The sequence below is a fragment of the Thunnus maccoyii genome, chromosome 16, assembly GCF_910596095.1.
Source record: "Thunnus maccoyii chromosome 16, fThuMac1.1, whole genome shotgun sequence".
NCBI lineage: Eukaryota > Metazoa > Chordata > Actinopteri > Scombriformes > Scombridae > Thunnus > Thunnus maccoyii.
The window spans coordinates 19,833,961-19,848,992 of record NC_056548.1 but is presented as its reverse complement, the minus strand read 5'-3'; the positions used below and the strand labels follow the sequence as shown (position 1 = coordinate 19,848,992).

Sequence of the window (15,032 nt, the reverse complement as noted above, 5' to 3'; positions counted from 1 at the left end):
TAGCTCATGGTTTGTAGCTGCCAGTGTACTGTAGAGCAATGCGCAGATCTAAATGTCATGTGATCATTGGCATTCAGAGCAAGCACTTCCTCATACACAAACCTGCAGTAATATTCCAGGAAAAAAGACATTGGTATTAGTAGCAGCAAGAATCATGTGTAATGGATTGCACCATACTGCAAGAATCTTATGAACCTTCAGTGGTGACAAATTTATAGAACAATAATGCATCAAAAGCATTAACTGAAAACAGTATGAACTTCTCCAAAGCGGTTCTCACCACTGATGTGAATTATCTTCCAGGAAAGTACTGCTCATTTCAAGTAAAGTGTACCATTTTTAATCATTGGATACACTAGTAATGAATGTTCTTGTTCAGTCAGTGGATAAATACAAGACATTTTACACAACTGTTTTCAGAGACTCTTTTGGACCACTGTTAAGACTACAGACAAGATTGTCCAACGTATTCGAGGTCTTGATAATCCTTGCAGTGATGATTGAAACTTTCCTTCCCTCGACTTGTTTTGAGCTCTCTGTGTATTGTCACTTCAGAGTGGAGTGAAATAAATCTTGGCAGTTATCATATAACTATAAATCCCAAGGACATACTGTTTACTATGTGAGCTGTTAGATGGACTCTGCAGTTATAAAGAAAAAAGAAAAATGATGCTGTGGAATGATGTTTGCACAATCTTAGACATAGCTAGAATACTGTACTATTAATTTGTTCAGAAAATGACTTGCATCATTCACACTCATGCTCAAATATAATTACAAACCAGTAAAGTAATTATATGTAGCCTCTATGTACACACAACCATGTTACCTACATTCAGACATTTTGCTACAAACCATACAGCACATATACACACACATATCTTTGCTGGACAATAAATATATGAATAAGTCTATTTAAAAATACACAATAAATTGTGATTAAATGTGTCTGATAATCTGACTACAGTAATAAAAGGCCTTGTTGAGAGGTGATATTGTATTTTCTACAGTAAGATATCATCTTAATGCTCAGGAATCAAAGACTGAGAATGTAATACCACTGGGACAAAAGTGTAATGACGTTGAACTGTGTTTTTTCCTGAAAAGAGGTGTACATCATAATTGTGTGGCTATTTTTTTAATACGTGTGACACTGGATGATGACAATTATGTTGTAATAGTGCATGACTGATGGGTTCAATATTTTGTGCATTTCATATGCAGTACCTCACTGTAGACATTTTATTCTATTCATAGTTTCATTTTGATATTCAGAGCAATGAAAGGAGCCTACATACCACCGAAGACGCAGAATTCTGTTACCAGCAATGAACAGCTAAAAAGCCAGGCGAATCACAAGATATATCTGTGCTATCTGTCCAATTAACAGGCTCTATATGGAATCGCCCACTGAAGTCGGTGCTCCAATAAAGTGCAGTGGAACAAAAAAGAATCTTTCAGCCGAACATCAGTAACCAGCCAGAAAAGGATTTTCCCGTGTGTTATTTTGAATTGAATATGTGCAGAGCACTTTATGAAAGTTTGCTAAATTGGCTGAATCAGAAAGGTTTTCAAAAGGGTGGAAAGTTAATTAGGTTGTATTCATTTTGCTCATTTCACTGGCATAAAACACACCACCCTTTTCTTCCTTGAGCCTTTTCCATATTTAACTTTTAATTTGCAAAATTGTTATCCAAAAAGCAACATCAAGAATTAGTCAAGCAATTACAGATGTTAGTGTATAATAATAGGCCTTTCTTTTTTTTTGATTGATTTTGCAGAGAAAACAGAGACATGCTGGCTGACCTTGTGTTTGTCATATCATAGGATATCCTGTGTTAAAAATAGGCAAATAAACCAATAATCTAAATGGCATGTGAAAGAAGTGAACTGCCCAAGTTTACGTAATTGCTTGAATTGCCTTTTTAATACATCCACTTTGATCTTTTGTGATCTTTCTATATCTTAATGGGAGTCTAGTAGGGTGGTAACCTTTGCAGAAATCTCCTCTGATTACTGAATTAAAAAAGACCATGACCACTTTCACCAAGCACCTGCTACATACATTATATATAGATGTCAGGTGACAGGATCTTGTAACTCAAACCAACCAGGATCAGTCGTTTCTATTGTTAAAATGCTTTGAGAGATTTTTTTGTCTTGATTTCAGACAAAATCTGGGCAAGTGAAGAGATCACTGTACCTCTTAATCAATGGCAAAATTATTAAAAGCCAGAAAAAGGATGTCCAAAGTGCTGCTTAAGTTAATAGGGGGTAGAGTATTTAAAAGAATATTAAGTGTTTTGAATACAAATAGAATAGAAAAAAACAATTCACTCTTAGCCTTTTAAAAAAAGAAAATTTAGTCACATTTGTAACGTGCTTGCACAATCATTACTTTCAATCACAAACAGCATGTATGACATAAAATAATGAACATGCATTCAACCTCTTTCATACCAGACTGCTATGGATCTTCTTTATTTGGTCAGCTTGTAAAAAGTTGAGCAGTTTTAGGTGAGTGGTAAAACCATGTTGGGGGCAGGGTCATGAAGCCAGGTCAGATGGTTTGTGTCGACCCATTCATATCAACACAGGTCATTGCATATGTCTGAAAACGGTATACAGTAAACATCAGTAAAGTATAAGCCTAATAAAGATTCAAAGATTTAAAAAACTTGAATTCTGATTACTGATGTCAATAATGTATATCCTATCCAAAATGCTGTGGTCACACTCTGCTGAAACATGGTGCATTTAATACTTTGTTTTTAAACCAGTCCGTGTGCTTCCCTTGTGAAGGCTTTTTTTGGTTTCTTTGCAGTGTTTTTGCTAAAATGATTGATTTTTGCTGTACATCCCACTGTGCAGGTGGATCCTCATAGCCTGCAGTCCCTCCCTGGATCCGCTCTTGAGTATGCCTTGTGTAAAGTTAATGGATTATACTGTATGTTTGGGCAGATATGCCCACTCCTCTGAATATCCACCCCACTCCCTTGTTTTCAGGGATCCAGTTCTGCCTCCCCTCCACCTGCAGCATTGATCGGACTCCCCAGCAAACCCCAGGTAAACCTGCTACCTGGGGCATCCCTCCATTACTCCATATTAATGTGCAAGGTAGTATTTTAATGAAACATGAGTTGTCCTGTGGCAAGTTGCTGTTGAGTACATGTGGATAAAACAGACAAAATGGATTTACCCTGAAAATCCACTTTGCATAATAGTATACTAATAGAGTATCTGCAGTTATTCACTTGTTCACAGCCAAAGACGACACGTGTGGACCTCATCAAAGCCTACCATATGTATTATGAACTACAAGTTACATACATTTAATGGATAAAACAACTAATCACAAGTAAGAAGAATCACAATTAACTTTAGAGCAGTTTTTCTGTTTTGATTAAAACTTGACCAGTATTATCAATAAGCTATTTGAGCACAATTATCTGTTATTTATTCATCAAAGACTAATATCAGTGGAAATTGCAGGTTCTCTACTACATCTGCACCACACCCCTACTGTAAACTATCCTCCTATGATTGAGAGAAACTGCAGTCTTAACACACTCTCAATTGTTGGGAGTGCTTTCTCTGCAGTCATTTGACATATTTATGATTTCATCACTTTCTGTAACCTGCCTTGCAACGTTCCTTCTATCCCAAAGTGTGCAATATCACACAAGCAAACAGCCACATGCAAACACACCACCCTCTGAATGTTTCTATTATTAGCTTTCATTGTATATAATAATGCATCTCGTTGGCAAGAAGATTTGTACCGAAGGCAGAGTTAAGACCACAGTGTTCATGCATTTAACTGCCGACATGCACATGCTGTTCAGTATGCCTCCAGGAGCAAGGGAGTGTCTCCATCACAGATTGCAGCAGCCATTAAATTAGAATTAAAGACAGAACAAACTGTGTGACTTGAACAGCAGGACAACATCTGAGGCATCAGGCAAGCAACAGAACGCCCTTGATCCACAGATCAAGAGGACCATGCCATGAAATGACTAAATTTGCTGCCACAGGGGGGGGGTTGCAGTGTTTTTGTTCTCAGTTATCCATCATAATATTCAGGACACTTTTGAACTTTCACAAACCATCTAAGGTTGATGAAGTTCAAATAATGATTCACTCAATCTGGTTTTTGTTATCTATTGTTAGCTATTTTTATATGAATTTCTTTATTGTTTCTGTCAGCAACACTTGTGACAGGGCCAATAATGGAGCTTACCATCCATCTCCTCCTCTCTCCCTCCAGATCATTTACATATCCTTAAAAGCCCACTGCAAAACAAACTGCTGCATTTTCCTTTACAGTGAAAATCCAATCGAAGAGAAAGACTCTTAATGACGTGTCACTCAACCCACAGCCCCATGCTAGCATACAAGCCAGTCATGATAGATAGAGAGGTCCTAACAGAGATGGAGTGGTTGAATCACTGCTTTTGTGTCTCACGTTAATCAGCCTCACTGGCACAGTGGTGGTTGTTTGTGCTTGTGTGTTTGAGAGAGAGGGGGAGATTAAATTGAGTGTTCATACTGAATACATTTAGCTGACTCTGACGGCAATGTTCCTCTATCATTGATATACCTTTTTTTGCACTGTACTTACCATAAATGCTGGGGTTTTTTTTCAAACCTTACCTAACATGCAAAGAAATGGAGAGCTGTCATGGAGATGTTTAGAAAGTTGGAAAGGCATATTTACAATTGTGAAGATCCTGAATGGTTTAATATCCAAACTGATGTTTATCTATATTCTTGCATACTACATAATAAGTTATTCTGTGGTTGGCACAGTGTACACAGAGACCCAGAAACTAACTAGTAATCGCCCCAAGTTGTAGGCTATTTTATTAAACACAACTTTATATAGATATATTATTCATGTGAGCATGATATAAACCAGTAGTTCTCCCCACTAGGCTGTTACTGCTGCCATCAGTGCAGCTGTTCATATAACATTTACAGTAGAAATGAAAACTAGAAATCTGACAAGCCAAGTTGAATTTTATTGAAATACCAGAACATGAACTGCAATTCTCTTGTCAAGCATGTTTGTCATGATTTGGTTGTGCAAATAAAAGACCCAAGCCTGAGAGAAAGATGTTGTCATATTTCAGATTTAAGTGACGTGTTTGTTGGATGAACATCATTTGTTTTTCTTTTCTTTCTTATCTTGACCATCTTTTACTTTGCATGTGGTTTTACTGTCTGAGTGAATCTGAATGAATCGTTCCTTCATAAGTCTGACTCACTCCACATTTTTACCCACAAGTCATGTGCAAACTAGATTTTATTCTACAAGATAGAGACACAAGATTAGATTATGATGCAGGCCCCACTTTAGTTCTACTGTAGTGGTGCAAATTCTGAAATTAAAGATTAGAAATTAAATTGCATACAACCACAGTGAACCTGCAGCATTTGGGGGTCTAGGGCCCTGAGACAGTAGCCCGCTTTGCCCGGTTGATAATCTAGCCTTGGTTGACCATTGCATTGTTTTACTAATAGTCTAGCTTGGTACAAGCCACGATGTTCTGCTAAACATTACAGTGATGTAAAAAGGCTTTTATTAAAATTGATGAGCTTCATTTGTAGCCCACACACCTCTCGTGGTTATGCTTTCAGCCTTCCACACTCTGCTTCATTTTCATATTTCAACATAATTATAGTGAATAATTTTGTTGATGTTACAGTGGTGTACAAGGCACATAATATTGCTGATGGCTTTGTTCAATGCATTTGCTGCAAGCAGGGTAGAGAGTGAGCGAGTGAGTGAGTGAGGGAGTGAGTGACTGAGTGAGTGTACTGGCTGTGTTCACGTCAAATGAGATCTAAATGCTGAGTAATACTGCCACTGCCGAGATGGGAGCAAGAATTATGACTCCCCTTTGCACGACTGGCTGGCTAATAATGGCTCTATTTTGGTCCTCCTGCTGAATCATGCCCCCTGAATGGGTCATCTCTTTCCTCCCTTGATCTCTCCTCACTCCCTGATTTATCCTTGCTCCCTATCTCACACGCGCACACACAAAACCTCTCTCTAACCTCCCTGCCGCTTCCTCTCTTACCTCTACATCTCTATTTTATTCTCTCCCCATTTTTCTCGTTCTTCACTAATGCATCTCTCCAGCCGTGAGGAGTTTATTTTGTGAATGGACAGCAGCATGAGTCATTAAGCCCCCGGAGCAGAACGCTCTTCACAGACTAGACGTCTCCAGCTATTTATAAACACACAGGAAATATGGGTGAGAAAGAGGTGAAGAGGTGGTGTAGCAGGTTTGAGGTGAAGCCCTGGGTTTTCTTCTCATCATAAATGATGCTTTCTGCAAAAGTGGCTACAAACATAAAGAGAATCTTCCCCTTGTTTTTTAGACGACAATGTGTTAGTTGGGTAATTGTGTTGTTCAGGCTATAATGTAATTAGAGGGAAATGCTATTAATTTTGCGGCAGAACTTTTGGGGGCCTGTGTTGAGGGTGCAGCTCATTATAACTCAAAATAGATCAGATTTTAGTCTCATAAGGACTTCCTTAATTGCTTTGTGTGATGTAAGCATTTGTAAGACAGAAACAGAAACACAGAGTTCAACACAGTTTGCCTCCTTGAAAAGGAAAACGATGACCCATAACTTAACCTGCTGCCTGACTCGCTGTTCTTCCTCTTTGCTGTCTTACTTCTGTTCTTGGCTCTGAGGTACCTCTCAGCTTTGATCAGAACGTGCTAAACACAGCTGCTTGTGCTTCAGATGTTTCAGCCTGTAACTTCACTGAGCGAGCTTTTCTCTCGAAGACTTGCTTGAAAATAAAGGCACTTCAAAACCCACAAGGCATTCATGACCCACTCCTCAGTCCATCTCTCTGTGGATTAAGTCCATATTCTCATTTGCACTTGAAAGAAAGTAATCCCCCCTCTTTCTGTCATGACATGGACAGAATAAGAAGATGAGAGTTGTCAGACTTCTTTGAGCAGTACCTACTCACCAGGATCTTCCACACACGAGAACTGTTGATTACCTCTGGTTTTTCCACTATCATCCATGGAATGATGAGTGTCTCATGTCACGTAGGCTTTGATGTTCCCTCTTACTCTATCAACTTATTCATTATTAAAAATATATATATATATATTCGTAAGTTTTAAATCATGCCCACATTTTCAACCTTTCTCTGCTGCTTTATCTGAGCGCTGAGGGTGAACAAAAGAGCACACTGCTCTCGAACAGACTTGTCAGTCAGCCAGGAGCTTAGATCAATAAGCTGACCAGCAACAACAGAAAAGTACCGAAAAATAAAACCCACTATCTAAAAATTCTAAGTTTAACCCATTAATGTTTGCCATACATGTAAGTTATGCGCATACATGTTGAACAACCAGCCACAGTAACAAGAGAGTTGAGAGAGATGTTAAAAGCAAAAGTCTGGTGATATTCCATAATTTTCTTATTGTCAAGAAATTCAGTGAAAAGACCAAATGCAACAATGATTTGATCCTATTGCCTGCAGAGACAAAAGTCTGATACAGTGTGTTCCTCTGTGACATTGTTGTCCAAAAACGATTTGAAAAACACACCAGTGTTCCTTCATTACAATAAACATGGCAATTGTTTATTTTGAGTCAAGCCCACATACACCATCCTAAAATAAATAAATACTCACTAGAGCTTTAAATGTGGATTAATCCATGGCTGAAAATAGTCCCCAACAAATGCACTATTTACTCCTGTTTGAGTCATGTTTGTTCAAAACCCAGCTGTGCCCAGCTGTTTTAGGAAACTGTTTATACTTTTTTAAATAAAAAATTTGTGACCTGTTTTTTTAAAGATTTTATGTCTTCAGTAGACACAAATGGGCTTGGAGCTGCGTGCCACAGACAGGGTATAGGAGTCAGAAAGTTTTTGTTGTTTCATTGAATTTGTTGACAGTAATTAAGGTATACAATGTGGCCAGCCTGCACTCTTTAAAAGGAAAGTTTAAGATTTTGGGTTATACGCTTATTTGACTTTCTTGTTAAGAGTTAGATGAGAAGATTGACATCACACTCATGTTTGTATGCTAAATGTGAAGCTACCACCAGCAGCTGGCTAACTTAGCACTAAGACTGGGAAGAGGGGGAAACATATAGCTCTGTCCAAAGGTAACGACATTTAGAACCACCTCTGAAGCCCACTAATTAACACATATCTTGTTTGTTTCATCTGCACAAAAACAACAATGTAAAAATGACAAATCACTGTTACAGGGGATTATATACCAGACTATTTTGTGGTTGAGACCAGTAACTTCCTGGATTCTCCACAGGTTGCCTAGCAACTGGTCCCTACCACAAAGTAGTCAGGCACATAACCCCCCATCAGTGCACAAATAAGTCCTCTGGAATATAATTATGAAAGCTTGGAAAAATGAAATTTTGTTGAGCTTAATGTTTGTGGGATATAATTAGCATGAAAAATCTACTCCTACAGTACATACAGAATTTTATAATGGGAATAACCCATAATAATATAGATGTTGCATGTAAATATTTTGAAAAAATATTTAAAATATTATGTCCTACTACCTTTTCCAGCCATCACCTACACACCCAACTACAAGAAGACCCCTCCTCCAGTCCCGCCCCGCACCACCTCCAAACCCCTCATCTCTATCACGGCCCAGAGCAGCACCGAGTCCACCCAGGATGCCTACCACGAGGGGAGGCATCCTCATGGTGGGATGTGGGCCCCTGACGGCCTCAGCCTGGGTATGAACTCCGGCAGGGCCCTCTATAACTCCGTCGACAGCCTGGACAGCGCCAAGGCCGTGACTATAGCCATGGAGGCAGCCGGAGTCATTGCTGGAAAAAGACACCCATCCACAGACAGCCACAGCTCAGTGCTCACCTGCGACAAGGCCATCCTGGTGTCCAAGGCTGAGGAGTACTTGAAGACGCCTCGATCCTCCATAGGGATACAGGTTAGTCATGACTTTGAGTGTGTATGATAAAAACATCTCACTAGAACCTCATTTAATGCTAAAAGTTTTACAGCCCTTATATGCATGGTTGCATAATACTAAGATACTCGCATGCATACATCAACTCAGAAACAGTGCTCTCGTTTCAGCAGCTAAAAATAGCAAGAGTGAGTCATCTTACTGCAATCCATCAATTAAGATTCATCTCTTGCTATAGTAGGTTTTAGTGAATGGCGGTTCACTCCATGGCTCAATCACTGCCTCTCCACTTGCTGTATACATTTTACACCCCCTCTCTCCTTCTCTACCTTTCTCTTTCTTTCTCTCTCCACCTCCCATTGCCTTACACTGGATTTGACTCCCTCTTTCTCTGATACTAGCTGAGGTTCTGCTGTTGTAGATTCTCAGTTGCAGTCTTAAGATCACAAGTCTGCTGCACAGGAGTGAGGAATCTGTGGTGACTCACATGATCACCTCAGGGCCATTCATAGTATTTTTTGTCAAAACAGAAAATCAGTTACTGGGTGAATTTGAGGTTTTGCTCTGTGTATGGAGAGTATTAAGTTTGCTTTTCTGTAATCTTATCGCCTTAAATACTTCAGTTCTTTACCCCTCACACCCCTCTTTATCATCATTATTTCCCCTAAGCTACATTATATTTGTCTGTCCTCTATTAATATTTCCCCAGTGTACTTTTTAGTGTACTTTTTTGCCATTCACTGACTCTTTATTCTCTTTTCCACACATAAATCTATGCATTCACAAGCTCACTCCCTTCTCTGCAGACTGTCCAATTTGTTTAGGCCAATGCAAAGTTGAACTTGAAAACCTTTCAAATATTTGAAAGAAAAAAGCAGATCGACCACATCATTAATCTCATTTTGAAGGTGTTTGAATGACATTGGGTGTTGCTCAAGTTTCTCACGAATTAAATCAAGCACACCTTAAAGGGTAATTGCTGTGCTTTTTTCAGGTGATATTAGGAAAGTCCTTTGGCTGGAGATTAGTCTAACTCCCAAATTACACTGAAGCCATCGACTGTCAGATGTTGCCATTGGGGAGTCAGCCAGCGAATAAATGATCCCTTCAAAGTCAATTGATCCTGCTACACTCGCTGCGTTGTATCACATCCAAATCCTTAGCGTATCCAGCTGCAAGTTTTGCCCAGACAATACATTTCATTGTTATGTGTAAATGGGAGCAATTAAAAATAGCCTCCAACACATTAGTTCTAGCAGCCTATTAAAATGATGTACTGTAATTTAAACTGTATTCTGTGTGTTAAAGTAACCTAGTTACTGTCCCCCTCCTGCAGTAACCTGATTCTTTAAACTTCATGTAAACAAGGAAATTGATTTTCTTAATTAGGGTAAGGAATTAGTAAAACACAACCAAATTTCTGGAAACTTGAACCTGCTGGTCAGGTAAACACATAAAGACATTATATCTCCAAAAGGAATTTTTGTGTGCATGTGCATGAATAAAGACTTAAGGCAATGTGTATCCGTGGCAGCATTGTGATAGAATTTGTATTGCCCTTCCCAAAATATATAAAAATATTAAAGGCACTAAAAACCTTTTTTAAGATCAGCCTTTTACTATGAGCCGATGGACACACAATTTTCCTCTAGAGCAGTTTGGGTTATTTCACAGAGAGAGATTTCTGTTTTTCTGTTTGTTTTTCTTTTTTTCCTGTGCTTTTCTCACTGGTTTGAAGTTTGTGTGTGTCACCTACCTCAGTGCACCAGTCAGAACGTAACAATATTTCAATCAGAATCTGATCACAGTTGATGGGCCGTTCTCAGAAAAATGTATTCACCATTTTACAGTCGCTCCTTTTATAGTGATTATGTATTGGAAAGTATTCTTTGGCCATTGTGCGTCACGTGATCCTACAATACCAAGTGTCACCATTACAGTACAATCTGTTCACATCCATAGACTGTAAAAAAAATATGGACGTCGTCAACATGACGTCACCCATTGGTTTGTGGACTGCAGTTTTGAAGCTTCGAGTTTAACGATTTGACCATCGCCATCTTGGATTTGACCATCACCATGTTTGATTTTTGGAGCCAGAAGTGACCATATTTGGATGAGAGGCTGGAGCTGACCATAGCGCTGGCTGCTAGCTTGGTTAGCACAGTGAATTAACAATCTATGGTTAACAGTGATAATGCTAATGCTAGTTTCCACTTGCAAAAAACAGGCCTAAAACCATAAAAACAAAATGTACTCACCGGAAAAACTGAACATCCAGTTCCCTAGAGGGTCTTTTATCACAACCAAACGTTGAACAAGACTTTTTTCGGCGACCAAAATGTTACAACTTGAACTGAGAACACACTGTGAAATAGCAGCAGCTACACCTATACTCTGTGAATCTGGGGTTACGCCATGGTTACGTTACATAATCAACGTTGTCGCCGTGGTAGCAACTTGTCAATCACAACGTAGCCACACACTGAAGCATACACTGCTTTATCGTCTATTTCACTCTAAATGGGACCATAATTTACAATGAACATCATGCTGTATTGAAGAAAACTTGATACCAGCGGTTGGGACCATAAACTCATTAGGAAAGTGTTTACTGAGGTAATAAATTACGTGAGAAGTAGGGGCATTTTCTCATAGACTTCCATACAATCGGAATTCTTTTTGCATCCAGCGGAGTTGCCCCCTCCTGGCCATTAGAAAGAATGCAGGACTAAGGCACTTTCGCATTGGCTTCACTTTTCAGACCGGTAGCTACCCACTTGTTCACATCTCAGCACTATTGCTGGGGGCTTAGTTCACTCCCTGACTCTCTCACTTGTGTGATTACTTTTTCATTCACATCCTCACTCACTCATTCACTCACTCGCATGCTTGACTCTAATCTCTCACTCATAAAAAATTATAGAAACCCCCCTCCTCCTCCCCTACCTGCTCTCTGGCAGGGTTGCGTTTGCATAGACCAACAAATTGGTCATACAGGGATCATCGAGCCACCTAACCACACTTATGAGTGCTAATTTTAAATAGCTGAACTCCAACATCAAAATCACATCATCATGCCTCACCAAACTTCCTGGTGGGCAATACACAGTCAGTTTCCACACACACACAGTCTTTCCACATCAGCACACATGCGGCACTGATTTAGCTCATTTGTTATTAACAGAGGGGATACAGATCAAATACTGTAGACAGATAAGATAAGGACTAAAAAGATCAAGACACCATTAGTCATAACTGTTTGAAAGGATGAGATGAAGTGAAGGTGAATTTAAGGACAGAGTAGCCAAGTTGTGTGTATGTGAGAGAGTGACAGAGAGTTATACTGGCTTTCAAATGGGCTCCAGTGATGTGAGGAAAGTCCATAAGCACTTTCAATTAGCAATACAGGTGCTGTAAAGGTTTACATTTACAGAAACATCTACAATGCAGAGGAAGGCAGCTTTTGTCTGGTAACAACATTTAGTTAAAAACTGTCCCAGAAACTCCCTTTCAATGCAAGCCAACCCCTTGACCTCAAACCACCACCCATTTAAATGTCTATTAAAGTGCCAGAACATCAAGGAGTTATTGTCTCACATGTTCACACACGCAGAGTCATAGCTAATGTTTAGGACACTGAGGTCATGATTGCAGTAGTTTTTTGGGGTTTTTTTTCTGGGAATTTGGTGTTTTATCAACCTGGAGAGTTCTAGTCAAAAACCTACAGATGTTGGCTATTTTCAGGCTCGGTATATCAAAATTTGACTACTTTTAGATCAACAAAAATAAAATCTCCCCCAGATTTTTTCTCCTGGCAGTGTGGAGAAGATATGTAAAGAGCATTAAGGCCTTCATATTGGGAAATATTATGTTTTACAGAGCTAGACGATGTTGTGAGTCTTTTATTTTAATTAGTTTACTTTCTTGAGTTTGTAAGCAATTATTTATTTCAAGAGGAAATTGCTTGAAAGAGCTACTCCATTGAAATGCAACAGAAAATATAATTGAATTTCTAACTAAATAAATAAAACATCAAAAATCCAAATAATTAAAACATTTTAGAAAGTTTCTTCTTGGTGTCTTGGGTGTGTGTTTTGGGGACCTCAACTCATGTCCTCAGTGTTCCTAAAATACCTCCCTGCACACATGTAATTAACATTCATACAGTCACCTGAATTGGCTTTAGATTTACCTTTGCTCCCCATTCATAGACTGTTCTAACTACAAGACCACATTGTTTGTTATTAGCTACCTTTTCAGTGGCTACATCAGATGGCAATTATGTTTTTTGCAGCAGGTAACTGGGATTTAAAATTGATTTCATCATATTCCTGACCGCTTCAGTTGACCTCAACATCATATCATATTACCAATCAGTCTACTATTGGGAGTATAATTAACCTGAATTAGCCTTCCTCTGTATTGATTTGCCGTTTGCTTTTTTTACACCCTTATCTTAGAGAATGACAATGATTTGTAGTCTTTGACCTTGTGGACGTGGTATTGTCTTGACGTCCTGTAGTCCTTAATGACCGCTTTTTTGCTGCAGTAGCTACACATTTGCTATCTGAAAGCTTAGACATGCTTGTGTTCTAAAGCGCTGATTGATTTATTTACAAAAATAGTTTTAATTGGAGCCATAATGAGGTTGTTTAAAGAGGAGGTGAAAAGCTTTTAACCTTAAGCACAATCACAGGCAGGGAAGAGTCACCAGGTGGTGTTTGTGTGTTTTAGATGGAAGGCAAAGTGGCTCTGTGCAACTTTTCGCTGATGCTCACAGTTTCCACACCTGTGCTGACATTGTCACTATGATTACCAATGCAGTGTGTGTGTGTGTGTGTGTGTATGTGCGTGTGCGCCTGCGTATCTCTACATACGTATACCAAAGCATCTTCAGAGTAAGCCTAGTGGACATAAATCTCACAGCCTCCTAGATGTTTTGTCTTCCTTCAGCCCTCATCCATCACAGACATGAAACTCATTCTCTTTTCATGAGGTGGACTTTGCTCTGTTTCTAACACAAAGTAATGGAGGTCACATCGGCAAGCTGCTCCACACTCATTTCCTCCCTGCTAACAGCTTCTCCCAAATGGCCTAACAGAATGCAAAATGGCTTTCCAAAAATGTCACTCCCTAGCTTTAATACTGACCACTTCTCACCAAAGGTGGGGTTGACATTTCTCTGCAACAGAAGAACACCCCATTTTCAACAGTGCCTTTGACTTATTCTCATAGTAATAATACTGCATTGAGTTGAAGATTTTTGACTGTCACACACTCTAAAGACCTAGTATGGACATCATTCTAATGGCAAAGGCAGGGATGATCATCTAATCATAGTATTATACACATATTTTCTTATTACACAGACAAAGCAACAGACATGGAAAAGTGAATTCTGGTGGGCAAAGAGACAAAATGGCACATTGCCAAAATTGGCCACTCTGTACTATCAAACTTCTGATTTGCAGACCATTTCTGGTACAGTCACAAGGAAATAAGTCTCAGTGGGCACTGAGGAACAGAGACATGAGACAAAGAGACAAAGAGGCTTAAGACAGCAAAGAAAGAAAAAGACAGTAAGCCAGCAGGAAATTGTGAACGCTACACAATGAGAGAAGTGAAAGCAAAGAAATTAGATAAGAAAGAGATGAGCAAATGGAACAACAAGAGGAAAGTGACAGACAGGAAAGTGCAGATAAAGTGGTGAGCACTGACAGGGTTGCCATAAAGCCACTAAAACATGGGGCTACTGGGAGTGGTGCAGGCAGCAAGAGTCTCTAAAGCCGGTCTCCTGGATCAGGATCACAGCCATGCAGGGGCAGGCTGGATCATCATCAGTCATTTTTCATTCCCATCCCATAATATCCACTAATGTTGCCCTATCTGTCACTATGTAACTGTGGTCACTCAGGTCATACTTGACAAAAGCCAATCCATACTTTTCATTCAGTTTAACTTTTCTAAATTTGTCCTGTGGATTTTTCCAGTTATTTGTTTTACTGAAATAGGAAGTCAATAGATACAACTTGATTTCTTTCTTTTTTTTTTGGCCTTTGGGAACAGTGCAAAAAGCTGCAAACAC

General features: G+C 39.2%; 1 protein-coding gene across 1 annotated transcript in view; it reads left to right on the top strand.

Moving 5' to 3' along the window:
* Nucleotides 1–15,032, top strand: part of dlgap2a (discs, large (Drosophila) homolog-associated protein 2a) — a 161,614-nt gene that overhangs the window by 132,596 nt on the left and 13,986 nt on the right. The window contains exons 9-10 of the mRNA XM_042387952.1: nucleotides 3,007–3,066; nucleotides 8,580–8,965. Of these exons, the coding sequence (XP_042243886.1) occupies nucleotides 3,007–3,066; nucleotides 8,580–8,965 (446 nt within the window). The remainder of the gene's footprint in view (nucleotides 1–3,006; nucleotides 3,067–8,579; nucleotides 8,966–15,032) is intronic.